General features: G+C 34.6%; 1 protein-coding gene and 2 pseudogenes across 3 annotated transcripts; 2 read left to right on the top strand and 1 right to left on the bottom strand.

Annotated features, from left to right (window-relative positions):
- Nucleotides 1-3,766: 3,766 nt before the first annotated feature.
- On the top strand, nucleotides 3,767-6,020 carry LOC143594145 (uncharacterized). Its single transcript, XM_077073529.1, has 3 exons — nucleotides 3,767-4,008; nucleotides 5,215-5,415; nucleotides 5,510-6,020. Exons 1-3 carry the CDS (start codon nucleotides 3,955-3,957, stop codon nucleotides 5,747-5,749), a joined length of 495 nt encoding a protein of 164 aa, XP_076929644.1. The 5' UTR covers nucleotides 3,767-3,954; the 3' UTR covers nucleotides 5,750-6,020.
- A 2,312-nt stretch (nucleotides 6,021-8,332) lies between these two features.
- On the top strand, nucleotides 8,333-15,135 carry LOC143594151 (importin beta-like SAD2; annotated as a pseudogene). Its single transcript, XR_013146271.1, has 21 exons — nucleotides 8,333-8,546; nucleotides 9,392-9,527; nucleotides 9,616-9,703; nucleotides 9,776-9,925; nucleotides 9,989-10,151; nucleotides 10,253-10,437; nucleotides 10,513-10,686; nucleotides 10,753-10,898; nucleotides 10,977-11,100; nucleotides 11,193-11,373; nucleotides 11,471-11,630; nucleotides 11,697-11,738; nucleotides 12,955-13,073; nucleotides 13,141-13,342; nucleotides 13,411-13,542; nucleotides 13,617-13,720; nucleotides 13,802-13,981; nucleotides 14,060-14,339; nucleotides 14,417-14,595; nucleotides 14,679-14,805; nucleotides 14,886-15,135. The product of XR_013146271.1 is annotated as an importin beta-like SAD2 (transcript).
- A 796-nt stretch (nucleotides 15,136-15,931) lies between these two features.
- On the bottom strand, nucleotides 15,932-17,907 carry LOC143594144 (protein BASIC PENTACYSTEINE1 pseudogene; annotated as a pseudogene). Its single transcript, XR_013146270.1, has 2 exons — nucleotides 17,830-17,907; nucleotides 15,932-16,873 (listed from the first exon to the last, which is right to left on the bottom strand). The product of XR_013146270.1 is annotated as a protein BASIC PENTACYSTEINE1 pseudogene (transcript).
- Between the last annotated feature and the right edge of the window lie 1,896 nt (nucleotides 17,908-19,803).

The raw sequence follows: 19,803 nt of genomic DNA, 5'->3' as shown, positions 1-19,803 counted from the left end.
AGCGGCTTATGTCGTTTTGTGAATGGGTTAACTCGTTTCTTGAACAAGTGAGGTGTTGCTCGGTCCACATGATAAGACGAACAATTCTAGATTTTGTAGGAAAAATAAACATAATCCGTATTCTACAGGGTTTGAACCCTTAATCTTTTATGAGACCTTGGGTCAATAAGCTCCTATGTATTGATACCAATACCATGGCACTAATATTATATTTGTAATGTGATCAAGTAATTATTACTGTGTTACAATCCTTTATTTGTGGCATTGTGGTAGAAAAGCTTGGGTTATCCGGTGAAAATCCAAGTTCGATCCCCAGTTGTGTTATTTTGGGTGAATATTGACAATGAAGGTTTGAGTTAGGCCTTGCAACGTCATCAGTTCGAATCCCGAGTTCACCCGGTTTTCATCCTATTGTGTGTTACGCCAAAGAATTATGCTCTTGTAGCGGCACAACGACTGTCAAGTGGCAGCCTATGGTATCGTTTCCTGGGGAATGCCAAGCCAAACTCTAAGCCGAACCCAGTTAAGACAACATAGTCTGGCCAGAGTAGGACAAGTGACTCTCCAAAACTAAATAGTGCGGTAACCTAACACACAAAAAAATCGCCGTTAAAAAAATTATTACTACATTACAAGAATGAAGCATAGTAAGGCCACCCGTAGTGGTGGCGGTATCCCAAGCGTTTTCCTCTATAACGCCGGGGAACACCGCCCCCTAGGCGTTTTGGGGGAGCGTTTTCTACAAAACGCGAATGTGGCACGAGTTTTGATAAAATTTTGTGTGTGGGAGAGGAGAGAGAGAGAGAGAAATAAATGTAATTATTGTAGGAAAGTTATGTCGATTTGCTAATCACGTCACTTTTTGCTAAACTCTCAATTGATGACAGGGATACCACATGACGCAAAATACCTAAAAGTGAGACGTTTTGACTACAAATGGTCTAATAACGTAAAAAAAAACTATTGACATAATATACTCTCTAAATATATCACAGGATTAAATTAACTATTTAATTTATTAATTTATAACCACTTAATTATTAATTTTAAAAAAAAGTTCACATGCAGGACATGAAGTGATGAAACAATCTCCCAAAAACGAAAGTGATTAGTGACCGGTCGGTCACTTCAGTAATTAACTTGTCGGAGACTCGGAGATACAATCGAGATTAATGAAAGCGACCGTTTATTATTATTATTATTTATTATTATTATTATTTATTTTTTGAACGACCAACTAAGTAACGCGTACTTCGTACGCGCCCCCCATTGGCTAAAGGTAGCCCGAGCCGGCCACTAGTCCGGAGGGACGAAGCCCCTAGCGGTCCACCTATTGAGGGATTCACCGGGTAAAACCCGACCCCCACGCCCGCCAAATGGCACGACAACGAGGAGCCAGTAAAACCGGGTGAGATCATGACTCAAACCATGGCAAACCATGGTCATCCCTCATATCTCCCATATAAATTGGTGGTAATGAGGTTTGAACCCTTTACCTCTCACTAGTAAAGTGAGTGCTCTACCATTGAACCACAACTAATTTATAATTTTATTATTATTAATCAAAATTTTTAATTTTATTTAATTCTAATTCCAAATCTTAACCTTGACTCATACAGTTTACAGTCCACTCCTCAATTCTCGGCCACCTTTTCGAGCCTCTAAATTTTCCGAAAGATAAAGCCATCAACAGTCCCCTGTCTCTCCCTTTCTCCGGTGTGCAAACGAGCTACTTGAGTTCGGGCAGGTAAAAAGGTCAAAACAAAACGAGTCTTATTGAGCCAAGTTTGAGCCTTCTATGAAAAGATCGTTTAGACTGATCGAGTCCTAACGATCCTCGTTTTTTTCAAGTTATAACCCTTTCGGCTAGTTTAAGGGACTGCATACAAGCTTGAGCCGAGCTCTGGCTTGAAAATAAATAAAAATGTATATTAATTAATTAATAATTAGTAAACAAGCCTAGCCTGAGCCAAACTTGAGTTTAAAAAAATGATTCCTGAGCCGAGCTCGAGCTTAAAAAAAATACTTTGAAGCGAGCCAAAATCGAGCTCTCTTAAGTTAAGACAAGCCAAGCGCTGGCTATAAAACATTTTAAAATGTATACAAATTAATTAATAAAAAAACGAGCCTAGCCCAAGCCAAGCTTAAGTTTGAAAAAAACGAGTTGCGAGCGAGCTCGAGCTTTAAAATAAATAGCTCGAAACATGCCAAACTCGAGCTTTCTTAAGGTTAAAACGAGCCTAGCTCTAGCTAGAATATATTTTAAAATATATACATATTAATTAATAAATAAAAAATGAGTCTAGCCCGAGCTGAGCTCGAGCTTTAAAAAAAGGAGCTTGAAGCAGGCCAAACTCAAGCTTTCTTAAGGTTAAAACAAGCCTAGCTCTAGCTATAAAATATTTTAAAATGTATCCAAATTAATTAATTAAATAATTAATAAAAAATGAACCTAGCCCGGGCCAAGCTCAAGCTTTGAAAAACGATTCAAAGAGGTGCTCAGGCTTTACAAAAAGAGCTCGAAACAAGCTGAGCTCATGCTCGACGTCAACTCGTTTACGACGCTAAATTTTAACCTATTTTTGTAAATCTAAGAACCTTAATTTTAAAAGGTAACAAAAGCTGATGATTGTGTACATTAAATTTGGAAAGGATTGTGTCTATAACTTTAATGATTTTGTGTACTCTACAAATCCAAGGAGAAGCAAAATCCAAAAAGCAACAAAACTTGGTATCCATTTTCAAACTAAAATCCACTGTTGTTAAAGTAAAGTTTTTAAAAGGTGGGAAAGTGAAAAAGCACATGTCTTTGGTGTGTTTGGGATTGGGTCTAAAGTTGTTATTTGACATGAGATTTAGAGTGTTTGGGTTGAGGATTTAAATTTAAAAGATAACATAACAATACGAGACACGACAAGATTACATGTGTTGTTTGACACGAGTTTTCAAACACAGATCTGTTCAAAAATAGGTTACATGACACAACTTGTTGTTTAGGGACCTGGTTAGGGACACGATAAATATCTCATATATGGTGAAATAAAAGTTGTCAAAAGTTTATAAAAGCCTTAACTTGTTAAATATTTTTTCAAATATTTGTTAACGTATTTGAAACAAAAATCTAAGTACTATTAATTCCTTTTGCTTTTGACGCTTTTGGTTTTCTCGTGCCTGAAGCTGTGGAGTTACTTAACCGAGTTCAACATGTCATGCATAGTAATGTTATGACTCCTAAATCAGCCAATGTAGTTTTCAAATAATTATGTTTTGCAACTCAAAACGGGGTAGGGTGCAGCTTGTTGTCCACTTACCTTTTGTTTTGATGCAATCACTACTTTTCAGTTTGCCATAATACATATTACAAATTATATTAAAGTACGGGACGTAATGTATAACGAATAACTGTACTTTTTATTTTATTATTTGTTGTATTAAAATCAGAAATATTAATAGGTCATTAACAGATTAACAAATGTTTAACCTGTTTGGAAATGAATCTAACCGTGTCTTAAAACATGTCAACCTGTTTAAAACCTGTTTAAAACATAACTTGTTTAACTCCATTTTATTATTTGTTGTATTAAAATCAGAAATATTAATAGGTCATTAACAGATTAACAGACCCGTATTATATTAAAGATGCATGTTATCTTCAAATAATCAAAACAAGTTTTGTTGCAAATATAAAAATCAAAATAATAATAAGATCATAAGTATACTATAGTTAAATAATAATAATAATCACTTTAGTGTCCTTGGTATTCTCATAGGGAGCACACGCACAAGGAAATAATAGGGACCCAAATAAAGAAAGAAAGGAAGAATGGTCAGTAGCCATCAGAGGACTAGAATGATTATTAAGAATCTTTTCTTTTTTTTCCACTTTTACTGTTGCACTTACCATTTATTTAGTCTTTTTTGTGTTTATTTTAGGTGGTGTTTTTGGATCTTGTTATGATATCTAAAATGTCAGTTGTCTATATGGGGTGTTCACTAGAAGATGACCTTGTAAGTCTTTTGTTATCTCATCTTGCTTCCTTATATGTCTACTTATCTTTTCCTTGCATTGTTTCACATGAATTTGTATGTGTTTATACTTTATATGAACTTTTTTTTACCTGTGTTATCATTTAATGACTCATTTACATCCTGCTGCATTTCTTACACACCATTTATTGAGAGTTTGAGACTTTTGTGTGTTTAATTTATGATGTTTTGAGCTTGTGCTATAATTTGAAATGACCATTCTTGATATGGGTTCTTGTTTCTTGGGTGATCTTTGAGAGTTGTTTGTGTTTTTCTGATGTTTTGAGCTTGTGTTATGATCTAAAATGTCAATTCTTGATACGGGTTCGTTTTTCTTGCTTAATCTTTGAAAGTTGTGTGTGTTTTTTTATATGTTTTGAGCTTGTGTTATGCTTGATATGGGTTCTTGTTTCTTGGTTAATCTTTGAGAGTTGTTTGATGTTTTGAGCTTGTGTTATGATCTACAATGTCAATTCTTGATACGGGTTGTTATTTCTTGCCTAATCTTTGAAAGTTGTGTGTTTTGATGTTTTGAGCTTGCGTTATGATCTAAAATCTCAATTCTTGATACGAGTTCTTGTTTCTTGCCTAATCTTTGAAAGTTGTGTGTGTGTGTGTGTTTATGTTTTGAGCTAGTGCTATGATCCACAATGTCAATTCTTGATATGGGTTCTTGTTTCTTGGCTGATCTTTGAGACTTATATGTGTTTTCTAGTGCTTTGAGCTTGTGTTATAATCTTAAATGTCAATTTATTAATACGGGCTCTTCTTTCTTGGCTAATCTGACTTTGAGACTTATGTCGTTTTATGACGCTTGAGCTTGTGTTATGACGTATGGCCTAGAATGTCAACTCGTGATATGGGTTCTTCTTTCCTGGCTGACCTTTGAGACTTGCGTGTGTTTTCTAAAGCTTTGAGTTTGTGTTATAATCTAAAATGTCAATTCTTGATGCGAATTATTGTTTCTTGGCTGATCTTTGCAACTTGTGTGTTTTTTGATGGTTTGAGCTTGTGTTGCGATCTAAAATGTCTATTCTTGATACGGGTTCTTCTTTCGTGGCTGATCTTTGAGACTCGTGTGTGTTTTCTGATGTTTTGAGCTTGTTTTTCATCTCTCTTTGCTTATGTTAAACCATTTTCAAATGTTATATTTTTTGTTATATAATCTAAATTTCTAAAATGTCACAGGAAATGAAAGAAGGGGTGGTGATTCAGCTAAAAGAGGACACCAGAGAGAGTAGTAGCAACTCGATGATCGAAAACGTGGACGTCAACGACTTTGATCTAGAACCCGAGTTTGACTTTTGGCCGATTCAACACCCAAGCGAACCGTCCCATGAAGATAGACCGGTCCAGTGTCCTATGCCTCACTCTTCCCACCTCATCAAAGTAAACATTTTCCCCTTTATTCAACTTGTTATATGTCTTAGTTGAATACATGAAATTCCATAGTCATAATAATAATAATCAATTAATCGTATAGGATGAAAGAATGCAAGAAGATCGGTTTTCATGTCAATCGAAGTCAGACGCAAAACCAGTTCTTAACAAAGACGACAATGCACTAGAAGCTAGAAAACCGACAATGAGAATGGTTCGCAAGAGGCATCATGACCATACAAATACCATAATACCATCGCTTCCATTGTCGCCTCTGTGTCCTTATTCACACCAAAAGGCCGTCTTCAATAAGATTCAGCAAGTTCCCAAGTTTGAATCTTGACGGTCCTGAATCGAGTTTTAGTAGCGAGTTTAGCTTCAATGGTTTCTTGCATTTTGTTGATCATCAGTTGTGTTATGACACTTAACCTAGAGTAAATGTGATGTTACTAGTGAATTAGATGGGGTTTGGTAATTGGTGAAACATTTTTATATATGTATAATATTGAACTTTTCTTTTAGTTTAGTGGTGGTATCCAACCTTTGATTGTTATGTTGATTTATAAATTTTTATAGATCAGGTTGGATCACTGGAATTATGTTTATAAAGAGTACAACTTTATAAAACTTATAATATTATTATGGAATATTGGATTTTAATAATCCCTATTAAATGGTATTAGCTGATAATAATCCCTATTCATTTTATCGCCACTGGCAGTCCCAAATTCAAAAAAGTTGGCCCCCAATGCCCCCCGTTAAAAAGGACTTAACGGCGTTATACTTTTTTCCGAATTTCAAACTAACTTTTTAAGGCTATTAAGCGGAAGGAAGATACGAGTCAAATGATATAAAACCTAGCTCCAAACAATTATCTAAACGACATGATTTTGGTTAATTGTAAGTTCATACATCCGAATTGAAGCATTGCTTCATCATTTCGAAGCACTGTTTCGAACTAAGTTTTACAACAATCGACTCGTATCCTCCTAATGATCAAAAGCCCTAAAACATTGGTTTGAAATTCAGAAAAAGCTATAACGCCGTTAAGTCATATTTAACGGAGGACCATTGAGGGCCAACTTTTTTGAATTTGGGACCGCCAGTGGCGATAAAATGAATAGGGATTATTATCAGCAAATACCATTCAATAGAGATTATTAAAATCTAATATTCCTTATAGTTATTATCATACTATTAATAGAGTATGCTCGTTGCTACAATAACGCCATACGCGACTTGGAGTTGTAATAATTGAAGGGACATTAAATGAGATTAACAATTGCACATGTTTTTTTGCTAAAAAAGGGCAAGTGATGTGACAGAAAATGTTTCTTAAAAGACATTAACCATTACGTATGGTCTAACAACTTTATGTTTTAGCATTCAATGTAAGTAGTTTTCCAATAGATAAAAAATACTCCCTAACAATTTTATGTTTTTTCTAAACGGCATTTTTCATCATCCATGGGATTTGACCTCACTATTTGTAAAAGCAAAGACTTATCAAATATCTTGATATCATTAGGCTAACGGCTCTTTAGGTACATTTGAGTAGATGATAACAATACTTTCAACTTTCACTAATGTAAAAGTAATTTTGCTCATTTCTAATGAGCAACTGACTCAATTTTTGTACTCAAATGAGAATATTATAAATTGTTAAAAAACGGTATATATAAAAGTTAGGAGCAAAGTAGCAAACAAAGTTATTTTTTTATTAGAGTGAAGTTACACACTACGTAATTGAAGCTTAACTGTGTTTGTTAATCAAAATGTTGGTATAACTTAGGGTGTAAATGAACTAGGGGTGTTCAGTATTCGAATCGAACTCGAATAACTCGAAATTCGATTCGACTCGTATTCGAATTTGAAGGTTCGAATTCGATTTTCAATCATTCGAATTCGATTCGGTTTGAATTCGATTTTAGAAATCGAATTTCGAATCGAATACGAATTGATGCTTTTAAATTCGATTCGATTCAAAATTCGAATTCAGACTATACATTTTACTTTTGTTATATATATATATATATACATACTTATGAAAAGATAAATCAAATAAATATTTTGAGTTATATAGATTAAAAATTGAAATTTAGTCACTTTGGTCAATAATTAATGTAATTGGACAATACCATTTTGAATATTTAAGATGTGATATTTTTAAATGATTTATTTATTTAATGTGCTTGTACTTGTTAAAAAACTCAAATTTGTAATGGTTTTGAAACTGAAATAAATTTTTTAACTGAATTCGAATCGATTCGATTCGAATTCGAACTTCATTCTCGAATCGAATCGAATTTCGAATTAGCTTTTCTGAATTCGAATCGAATTTGTCGAATCTATTTAGAATTCGAATCGAATTCGAATCCAGCTTCAAATTTTCAAAATTCGAATAATTCGATTCGAATATATTCGAATATTCGAAATTCGATTCGTTGAACACCCCTAAAATGAACCGAGCTACTCGCAAGCCACTCGAAATCGGCTTGTGAAAAAGCGTGATCGAGCTGAACTTAAACGACCCCGACCTCAAGCCTAAAAGTAAGCTTATTTATTAAACGAGGCCGAGCCTGAGGTTCACTTATCGAGCTCGATCCGGCTCGCAAGCCTAAGCGAGCATGTCGTTTATATAGTTATATATATCTACACTCATATTACGTATAAATTTATAATTGAAAAATAAATATAAAAATAATTATAAATCCATAAAAATTTGTAAACGAGTTGCACCTGAACCGAACTCGAGCTAAAAAACTCACTAACGAGCCGAACACAAGCTTTAAAAATAGATATCAAAACTATCAGAGTCCGAGCTTCATTTAACTTAAAAAGAGCCAAGCTCAAACCTAACCGGGCTCGAATCAGACATCAACCAACCAACCAACAAAAATAGTCTGCTCCTGTTACTTGTTACTGTCACCTCTAAACCCTAATGATATTAATATTAATTTAATACAGTAGTATACCTCATGTTCTTTCTTCTATAAACCCTAGATCAACAGCTTCAACTTAATAATAATAACCATTTCCGATTGCAATCTATGGATCTTCAATCTCTAGCCGTTGTACTAAATGCAGCACTTAATCCTAATCCTGCCGAACGCAAAGCCGCTGAACACACTCTCACTACGGTATTATTATTATTATTATTATTATTCATTGATTATGCTTCGATTATGCTTATTAGTTAGTTTTGAATATGATTTACTAATTGCAATTGCATGTTAATTATGATATTGTATCCGTGCAACTGTTTTATTGCGGTTTCGTTAGGCGCTATAGGATTGGAATTTTATATGTAAATTTTCAAAATTATACACACACACCCACACGTCACACACACAAAGTTTTTATTAATCGGATTGGATTAATAACCGGTGATTGTTAATTGCTAATCACAATTTGAATGATTCGGGCTGATTTGGACTGGATTTGACCGACTAGTGATTATTAATTGCTAATCATAAATTCATAATTGTGTTTGCTGAGAGATTTTGACCTGATTATCACGAATTATGTTAGGTGTTGTAGAACTCGCTAGGGGCTAGTTAAGCGGTTGGGTACTGACTATCTATGGATCAGGATTAATCGGATTGGAATTTTACATGTAAAGTTTCAAAATTATATATACACACACACACCACAAAATTTTTCAAAGATGCATTTATAATTTTCCAACGTATTAATTGGATTGGTCATTGGATCAATAACTATAAATTTTCAAATACTTCGAAGATTTTGACCAATTTTGATTAATATTTGACTGATTTTGAACAAATATGACCGAAAATTGAACGTATTAGGCCGACATTGACCGGCTTTGACCGACTAGAGATTATTGGGCCCATTAGTTGAAATCGCATCAGTCACTCACTGGTTACCGATTAATCGGCGACTGATACCGATTTTTACAACATTGATCATGTTTCGTTGATGATGAACTGAATTGTTAATGTGAACATGATTTTGTTTTCAGTTTCAGTATACTCCTCAGCATCTGGTGAGACTGCTGCAGATTATTGTGGATGGAAACTGTGATTTGGCAGTGCGGCAGGTTGCCAGTATTCATTTTAAGAACTTTTTAGCACAAAATTGGTCACCTCTTGATCCAGGTACTTGAGACTTCATAATGCCATACAATCACATGTCAGTTTACTAATGGATCCAACAAATTTACATAATGAACTGTGTATTTTGTAGAGGAACAATCTAAGATTTCACCGAGTGATAAAGACTTAGTGAGGCAAAATATTCTTGTTTTTCTAGCACAAGTTCCTGCATTGTTGAGGTAAACACGGTTGCTTTAGCTATTGTTTCTTTTGCTCATTGTATAATAAACCACCGATTCTGTTTATTACAGGGCACAGTTAGGTGAGTGTCTCAAGACAATTATACATGCAGATTATCCTGAACAATGGCCAGGCCTTTTGCAGTGGGTGACACATAATTTACAGGACCAGCAAGTTTATGGTGCTCTGTTTGTGCTACGAATTATTGCTAGAAAATATGAGTAAGTTCTGTTATTTAAAATTTTTTGAGCTTTAATCAATGTCTAATAACTTGCTATATGTAGGTTTAAGTCAGACGAGGAGAGAGCGCCATTTCATCATGTTGTTGAGGAGACGTTTCCTCATTTACTCAACATTTTTAGCAGGCTTGTTCAGATAGGAAATCCATCAATAGAAATTGCAGATTTGATTAAGCTCATCTGCAAAATATTCTGGTCTTCCATTTATGTATGTTACTTTATTAAAGTATTCAGTTTCTTAATCACTAAATGTCACGCACTAATTTGTGCACTTTTAATGTAAGAAATTTGTTATATGACGTTTTTCAGCTTGAGATTCCAAAGAAATTGTATGATCAAAATGTATTCAATGCTTGGATGGTACTTTTCTTAAACATATTGGAGCGACCTGTCCCATTAGAGGGCCAACCTGTTGACCCAGAGTTACGCAAGTCATGGGGATGGTGGAAGGTGAAAAAGTGGACTGCTCATATATTAAACCGTCTCCATACTCGGTGAGTTTTTTTAAAACGTTTTTGAAACTTTTGACCTTTTGACTATGTAAAGTTGACTTTTTTTTTTTGCTGCAGATTTGGGGATTTAAAATTGCAAAACCCTGAAAGCAAAGCTTTTGCACAGCACTTTCAGAAAAACTATGCTGGGAAAATTTTGGAATGCCATCTGAATTTGTTAAATGCGGTCCGCGTTGGTGGTTACTTACCTGACAGATTCATTAACCTGAGTTTGCAGTATTTGTCTAATAGGTAATTATAGTATTTTTTTATTTACATTTAATGACGTTGTAGTAAATTCAATAAATTTGCATGCAGTCTTTCAAAGAGTACTACATATGGTCTGCTTCAAACGAGGCTTGATGTGGTTCTTTTTGAGATAATATTTCCACTTATGTGCTTCAATGACAACGATCAAAAGCTTTGGGACGAAGATCCACACGAGTATGTGAGAAAGGGTTATGGTGAGTCACTGAGTCATCAATATTTTTTATTATCTGGCTGTCAATATTTATTTTGTCTAACAATTTGTTTTTTTGTAGATATTATTGAAGATCTGTACAGTTCTAGGACTGCAGCAGTGGACTTTGTGACCGAGTTGGTGAGAAAACGTGGAAAAGAAAATCTTCAGAAGTTCATATTATTCATAGTGGAGATTTTTAATAGGTATGTCTTGTAAGTTATATCATGTATATATCGTATTTATTATTTTCTATGCAGAGTTCTTTTAATTTCGCAATATGTTATTCTTTAATCAGATACCAGCAAGCACCAATTGAGGTTAAGCCTTACAGACAAAAGGACGGTGCACTTCTTGCAATTGGAACTCTGAGTGATAAACTGAAACGCATTGAACCGTATAAATCTCAGCTCGAGCCCATGTTAGTGCAACATGTTTTTCCTGAGTTCAACAACCCAATGGGCCATATCAGAGCAAAGGTAAAGAAAACTTAACTTCATTATTCGATATTATTTATTCTTTGAAAAGAATTAAAGTAAAAAACTCGATACTAAAATTATTATTTTTGAATGCTAGGCTGCATGGGTTGCAGGACAGTATGCCCATATTAAATTCTCGGAACCGAATAATTTTCGCAAAGCATTACAAAGCGTTGTTGCTGGAATGCGGGACTCGGAGCTTCCGGTGCGTGTGGATTCTGTTTTTGGATTGCGATCTTTTGTTGAAGCCTGCACAGGTAACACACATCAGATAAGGTTTGTTTAACGACAATGCATTTATATATTTATAGAATATTTTACAGATCTTGATGAAATTAGGCCTTTACTTCCACAACTGCTCGATGGTATGTTACTACCCATATCTATATAATTTTATATTTACTCCTATTCCAGATATGTTTATTTAATTATTTTGTAGTTAATTACACATATAGGATTATAGTGCCTGTAGTTTACTCATGTTTAGAGCTGTAAATGAACCGAACAGGACGAGACCTTGTTTATGTTTGTCCATTAAGCTTTTTTCGGACAAGTGGACGGTTCACGAACACTCTACCAAAAGAAAATTCGTGTCCGTGTTCGTTCATCAAGGAATTGAGCTTGTTCATGTTCGTTTGTGTCCTTTCGTTAATATTGTAAACAAACACAAATGGACACTAATGCACACTATTGGATGTAAATGGACGCTAACGGACAGACAAACATAAACAAATTTAACAGGCCCTAGCAAACGAACGGGAATGACACTCACAGCCAAACTAAATAAACGAGTACATATTAATTCGAGCATAATAATCATAAATCCACACAAATTCGGAATTGCACTCAGAATATTCACAAAAAAAACCTTTACATAGTAAAACAAATAAATAAAAATATTAATAGTAGAATATTTAAACATGAACCTAACCGGACGGACGTAAACGAACACAATACCGAACGTTCACGAACACTATTGAACAAATGCGGCCTATGCTTGTGTTCTTTTGTTAAGCTTACCGAACAAAACTTTTTTGTTCATGTTCATTCTTTTATTAAACGGACGAACATAAACGAACTTCTCGCCGGACATTCGCGTGACGTTTGGTTCGTTTACAGCCTTACTCGTGTTGCATGCGTAGTCCCCACTTTTTAAAAGTTCTGTATAGTCCCTGTTGTTCACTCAGCCGGACCACAGATGGTTGACTTTTCTGTTAATCTCAAAGAAATAACCAAAATACCATTGTCACTAAAAATACCAATTAAGCGAGATCTTAAAATTTTATTAAAATGGATGGTCTTGATATAGTAAAATAAAGAAACCTGAATATATATCTTATAATATTAAGCGGGCCTCTTCCATCTTCTTACATAATGGTATTTTGGTCATTTCTTTCAAATTTAACAAAAACGGTTAACCTTCATCCACTCCAAAGGCTATCTGTGACTGTGTTAAAGCTGAGTGAACAGTAAGGACCATACTCATAATTTTCAGAAAATTTGGGACTATACATGCAATATGGGCAAACCACAAAGACCATTCGCGTAACTAATTCATTATTTAATTTCCACTTTTTATAGAATTTTTCAAGCTTATGAACGAAGTGGAAAACGAAGATTTGGTGTTCACACTTGAGACTATCGTTGACAAGTTTGGTGAGGAAATGGCATCATATGCTGTCGGCTTATGCCAGAATCTGGTGATGCATTTTTAAATAAATCTTTTTTTATCTTCTTTATTCGCACACTAATGTTTTATCGCTACAGGCTGCTACATTTTGGAAGTGTATCAACACAGCTGAAGTTGATGATGTTGAAGCTGATGATCCTGGTGCATTAGCAGCCGTTGGATGCTTACGTGCTATTAGCACCATTCTTGAATCAGTTAGCCAGCTTCCTCACCTTTTTGCTCATTTTGAGCCAACTTTACTTCCAATCATGCACCAAATGCTTACTACCGATGGTCAAGGTAACCTTTTTTTTTGTGACTTTTTTAATTTTCATTTTCTTGTAGTGTAAATTTAAGTTTTCTTGCAGAGGTATTTGAAGAAGTTTTGGAAATTGTATCATACATGACCTTTTTCTCACCTACAATATCCACGGATATGTGGAGTCTTTGGCCATTATTAATGGAAGCTCTTGCTGAATGGGCTATTGATTTTTTTCCAAGTATGTTAATAACTTATAAGTTCTTTCTTCACATTTTAATATTTTTATTTTAATTATTATTATTCTTTTTGTAGATATTCTTGTTCCTTTGGACAACTACATATCCCGAAGTACGGTGCACTATCTAACATGCAAGGCGCCTGACTACCAACAAAGTTTATGGACTTTGCTTTCAAATGTATAATTTTTCTACTTCTAATTTAAAAATTAAAAAGATTATTCTCTGTAAGCCTGCATACTTGAATAACTTTTATTCCAGATAATGAATGACAAAAACTTGGAAGACAATGACATTGAACCCGCACCCAAGCTTATATCAGTAGTGTTACAGCACTGCAGGGGTTAGGTCGACCAGTGGGTCGAACCATTTATTAGAATCACAGTTGAACGGTTGCACCGAACTGAACGCCCGTTTTTAAAGTGTCTTTTGATGGAAGTTGTAAGTTAACTCGAGTTATCCTTTTCCTTTTTAATGTGTTTTTTGTTTGGTTAATGAAATGTGTGAGTTTTTGTGCAGATTGCTGATGCGTTATACTACAATCCGTCTTTGACATTAAATATACTGCAAAAGCTCGGTGTGGCTACCGAGATCTTTAACCTTTGGTTTCAAATGTTGCAACAAACTAAAAAGAATGGCGTGCGGGTGAATTTCAAGAGGGAAACCGATAAGAAAATTTGTTGTTTGGGATTGACTTCTTTGCTTTCACTTTCTACTGATCAGTTGCCACTGGAAGCGTTAGAGCGTGTTTTTAAAGCGACACTTGATCTGCTTGTTGCCTACAAGGATCAACTAGCAGGTTTTTACTTTTTACTATCAGTTTATGAATATGCTTTTATCTTTTTCGGTTATGTTATATATTTATAAAATGAACAGAAGCCGAGAAGAAAGCACCTGAGGATGACGATGACAACGAAGATGATGATAATACCGCTGACGACGACATGAATGGTGGTTCGCAAACCGATGATGACGGGTCGGATAAGGAAATGGGATTTGATGATGAAGATGGTGATGAAGCTAATAGCTCGAGATTTCAAAAGCTCGGTGAACAGGTTTGTTATAGACTTATAGTTCAGTTATTTCTGTTACTTTGTTTAGTGATGTAATGATGTAACAACATGCAACTTGTTTTCAGGTAAGGGTATTCAGGTCAACCGATGACTACAATGACGACTCAGATGACGATTTTAGCGATGACGAAGACTTGCATTCGCCTATCGATGACGTGGACCCATTTATTCTCTTCGTTGATACCGTGAAAGGTAAAAAAAATTCCTTTTTTTACTTATAAACCTTTTAGTGTGTTGTTTCATTAACATTAATTTTGTTTATGAATCTGTAGTTATCCAAACATCAGATCCAACTAGATTCCAGAATCTCTCTCACACACTCGACTTCCGTTATCAAGCACTCGCTAACAGAGTCGCACAACATGCTGATCAAAGAAGAGCCGTGATCGAGAAAGAGAAACTCGAGAAAACGTCGGTAGCCTCGTGATTGTTGTCTCGTGTCATATAATATTTGTTGTACAAAATTTTGTTTGAAGTATTCTTCATCCATTTATATTCTCTTTTCATTGCCATTTTTCAATGCTTGTTGCTTTATTAAAGGGATATTGGATTTTTCATTTTAGTAATCCAAATTTTAACATGTTGGCCGTCAATAATTCAAACTTAAGAAATTACCTATGTTGATTCCAATTTTCAAAATATTGGCCTCTACCGGACCTTTTCTAATGAAGACTGACCCAGTTAATTTTGAAACAAAATATGTCATTTCTCCAAATTGATGGGGTAAAATAAAACTTCTGTGTATTAGAAGTTTAGAACCCATGTTTATTTTTCTTTTCCAACTAAGGTTGCAAACGAGCCGAGCCGAGCTTGACTTGGCTCGTTTAACTTGCACCGAGCTTGAGCTCGGCTTGCTTTTGTCTGTATTTCTAAAGATCGAGCTTGCCTTGCGAGTGGTTTTTCAAGCTCGAGCTCAGCTCCTTAGATATCAATCAATTTTTTTTATATATTTATAATTTTAAAATTATTTCTTATAAATATTTTAATTATAACTCTATATAATATGTATTATTTATTTATTTTTTCATAACTAATATACTAACTAATAACAATAACTATATAAAGTTTTAAACCCTCCCTTCAAAAGCAGACACATGTGGTGGTGGCGGCGGCGGTAGCGGTTGCGTTGTTGAGTTTTCAAGTTTACATTATACGTTTGTCCCCCTCAACTTGGAGAAATTTCATATTTTACCCTAGAATTAACCGTGTCAGCTCTCATTAAGAAAATGCTCAGTGAAAACCAATAGAGTGAAAGTTAGGATTAACCTAATAGAAAATTTTTTAAACTAAAATTAATACTGGCAAATTGACCAAAGATGTTTCTTTTGATTTAAATCTACTGTTAAAAGAGTCAAAACAACAAATATACTTCTTTTGCATAAATGGAAGAAAACAAAATATGAAACTGAAACCCCAAATGTTTTTCATCTAATTGTTACAAACTTATTAGTACCATGTTTAGCCCAATGACTCTTCAAATCAATTGCATTAGCAAAATCATAACCATCAGAAGCCAACTTCTCCAACACTTTCTTGAAAGCACCCTGACTCATTTTCCTCCCAGCAATCCTTGCGCCGCGCCGCTTAGTGCTCATCGGCAACGGGTACATTGAAATAGTGGTGGTGCAACAAGCCGACTGCCACCCGCCCGACCCCCATCGGTAACACGGCTGAGGTGTTCCCGTACACGAACATACGGGCATCGGGATCCCCGTTATGTCCATTTCGATACCGTTTATGACCATGTCCAAGTTCCATCTCATAACCTTTGTTCGTTGCCCCGTTGGGTTCCCGTTTTCTTTAACTTTCTTCGGTTTCTTCCCCACCGATCTTGATCTTTTCTTCGGTGGACACTCGTTGCCTATATCACCGTCATTGTCATTGTCATTGTCTCCGTCGTCGCCACCAATGTCTTCTAAATTCAATCCAAGATCCGATTCAATCGGCTGCATCACATTACCTGAACCTGAAGCGGAGGTGTCATGAACAAGATCGAAATTAGAGTTTCCGGGATACATATGAACAAGTCTTTCTCCTTGTATCAATCTATCTCGCATGTAATGCGACGATATCAGCGGCTGGTGGTGGTAACTGGCGGCGTTCGGGTTTTCCATGGAAGATACAAATGGTTTCGAGTCTCGATGGTCGCCTAACGGAGACATTAACTGCAATCCAAGATGTTCTTTGAATGATGGAGGTTCATAATACCCCCAATTTCGAATACTCAATCCATCATCATCATCATTATCCATCAATACTACTACATATGCAACCAAAACACAACATTATCAAAATTTGTGATTCAACCCATCATAATATTAACATTTCCGTTCAAATAGAAGACAAACTGGCAACAAGCTACGCCGCCCGTTAGCTCTTTTTTAATAACAAAATCAAGTTTTTCACAACATTTTTAGATCTTGTGTTATAAATTATAATGCATGATCGTTGAACACGACTAAATAGCTCCACAGCTTCACGGGAAATGCACATCTAGGGGTTAACAATAACAAACCAAAAAACTGACGAAACCAAACCGAAAACCAGTCATTGGTTTTTTTGTACATCCAGTTAATCGAACCAAACCAAACCAAACCATTCATATTTTAATATCACCATTTCATATATATACATATATTCATATATCTATTTCATGTATTTATACCGTCATTTAACGTATTTATGCATCCATGTCATTTATTTCTAAATAAAAATTTCAACACAAGTTTGATTTTGGTTTTCAACCGAAATTAACCATACCGAAAACCGAAGAACTAACCGAATAAACCGAACAAATTAATTATTTCGGTCAACAACCAAACCGAACCGAACCATTCACATTCTTGTGAAATCCATAAAATTTTACCCAAAAACACACATTTTATAAGATCTAGTGTGAACAAGGTGATGCAATTAACAAACATATCTAAGATATTAAAATAATATAATTTCAACATTTAGGAAGATAGATCTGGCATAAATGGTGGTAGATCAAACAGATCCATAAACAAAAACTATATAACATATTAATTATTAACATTGATTATAATAATTGAAGAAAAAATCAAACAAGGTTGAAACAATTAGAGTTATTTTCAGATGAAGAAAATTAAAAAAAATGGTTGCATAAAATGTAATAATATTAATATTAATTATACTAATAATAATAATAATAATAATAAGTTAAATATTTTAGATGGAGAGAGAGAGACTTACGAGTTGTGGGGGTAAAAGTGGTATATTTGTTTTTCAGGTGAGAGGAGAGAGAAGAAAGAAAAAAGAGTGCTTAAAATGATACCAAATCCAAATCCAAATCCAAATCCAGATCTCAACGACCAAAGTCTTATCTCTATATGTCTCTGTCTTTCCTATGTGTTATTGTCTTTTGTTTCCACGTATTTAAAATTATTTCAATTTAATTTATTCTTTTTTAGTTTCATTTTTTTTTTCGTTTTAATTAGGGGTCCAAATTAGAAGTTCACAAACCAGTTCAAATTTAAAATCGGTTTGGGTTGGAACTGATTTGGTTTGGTCAATAAAAGTCAAAACCGGTTTATAAATGGTTTCGGTTTGGTTTGAAACCGGTTTCTTGACCAGGTTATTATCGGTTTGATTCGGGTTTTGACCAGTTTTTGCCCCGTTATTGCCGGTTTTGGTTTGCTTAACCCGTTTTGGTGAAAAAAGTTACAACCCGGCTCTGAACCTATGGTTTCAATCGGTTCCATTTCAGTTTCTACATAGTTGGTTCAAACCGGTTCGGTCTCGGTTTGATTTTCGGGTTTGTTTGGTTAACCGGTTTATTTGCCACCTCTAGTCCTAATCGTGTTGGATTGGCGGGTGGCAGGTTGATGGCTTATATGTGTTTGGGTTGATGGGTTGACGTGTTAAGATTCTTCAACCCTAATCCAACATATTTATATTTGTGTAGTGTTTAGGTCAATTCATTAAAACGTTCATTTACGAATATAAGTAATATCTAGTGACTTAGTAACAATTTAAACATGTAATTACTCTTATATTCATATAAAGCGTTTTAGTAATTTGTGATAGATGTAAATGTTTTTGTGTATTTATTTTCTAATTCGCAATTAAGAAACTTGGTTTTGCATATTTAACTCAAGATAAAAACAAACGAATGGAATTCATAAGAGAATAGACAATTCAAACCAACAAAATAAAAATTTTGGAAATGAAAGAGTAGATAAAAGTAGCTTTGAAAAGAAATCAACTTTTTAACGGCCAAAGAAATCACCTATTTACTTTAATTACTAATTTAATTATTTATATCACATAAAAAATATAATACAACTAATAATAAAAAAAATAATACAAAAATATATTGAAATGTTATATAGTTGAACTAGCACAACGTGTTAATGACTTCGATGATGAAGATAATTTAGACGCACAACTTCTTAAAATCAACAAAAGAGAAAACCATTCAACTTCTACAAAAGCGAACGAGGTATCGAACATGTTTGTCTTGTCACATACGATGTAATTGAAGTTGGTATTGATGATGATGATAGGTATGCTACTAACGTTTAAGAAGAACTTGAAGACACATGATTATATGGAAAGAGATAATTATGACGACTAGAGTGTTTGGGACTCAAATATTGTTCTAGTATGAAGTGTTTTTGCGTTTTGTAGATATTACATACTATAATTTTTAATACTGATTTATGACGTCATTTTGTAACTTATGGGAAGCAGTATGTTGTTCCATAGTTGAGGGTGGCCTTACGTTTTCCAAGTTATATATATTATATGATAACTAGTCAAATATATTGTAAATTATTGAACAGTCAACAAACTTATAATGCTTAGGTACTTTGTATGATGTGATCCAATGTCAAAAGGCAACCGTTAGCTGGCCCAACCCAGCCATATAGAGCCCTTAAGCTCCTCCAAGTTATCTTCAGTTTTAAGAAAAACCCACCCGCCTGAAGGCCCACTGGTGGTAAAACCCGGACGCCCTAAGGATCGAACTAGAGATCACAACAGTCTCAATCTTCTTTCATTGAGTCACTCATGTCCCCTCCAAAATGTTATAAGTGAAACTTGAACTTGGGTCTTCATTGAGAAACCCAAGCTTCCTGCTACTACACAACGTTAGAAAGGACCCATATCAACCTCCTTAATTATAGAAGTGATTGTTGTACTCTTTTATTATATATTAACTTTTAT

This window comes from Bidens hawaiensis, unplaced genomic scaffold, assembly GCF_021521415.1.
Source record: "Bidens hawaiensis isolate Kalapana, Puna unplaced genomic scaffold, B.hawaiensis_p1.1 tig00043135_1, whole genome shotgun sequence".
Classification (NCBI taxonomy): domain Eukaryota; kingdom Viridiplantae; phylum Streptophyta; class Magnoliopsida; order Asterales; family Asteraceae; genus Bidens; species Bidens hawaiensis.
The sequence above is the reverse complement of the archived record's forward strand: the minus strand, read 5'-3'. Positions and strand labels throughout refer to the sequence as shown.

Coding starts and splice junctions, on each gene's coding strand:
- LOC143594145 (XM_077073529.1), top strand. CDS start 3,955: ATGATATCTAAAATGTCAGTTGTCTATATGGGGTGTTCACTAGAAGAT. Junction 4,009..5,214: donor GTTCACTAGAAGATGACCTT/GTAAGTCTTTTG, acceptor AAAATGTCACAG/GAAATGAAAGAAGGGGTGGT. Junction 5,416..5,509: donor ACTCTTCCCACCTCATCAAA/GTAAACATTTTC, acceptor TTAATCGTATAG/GATGAAAGAATGCAAGAAGA.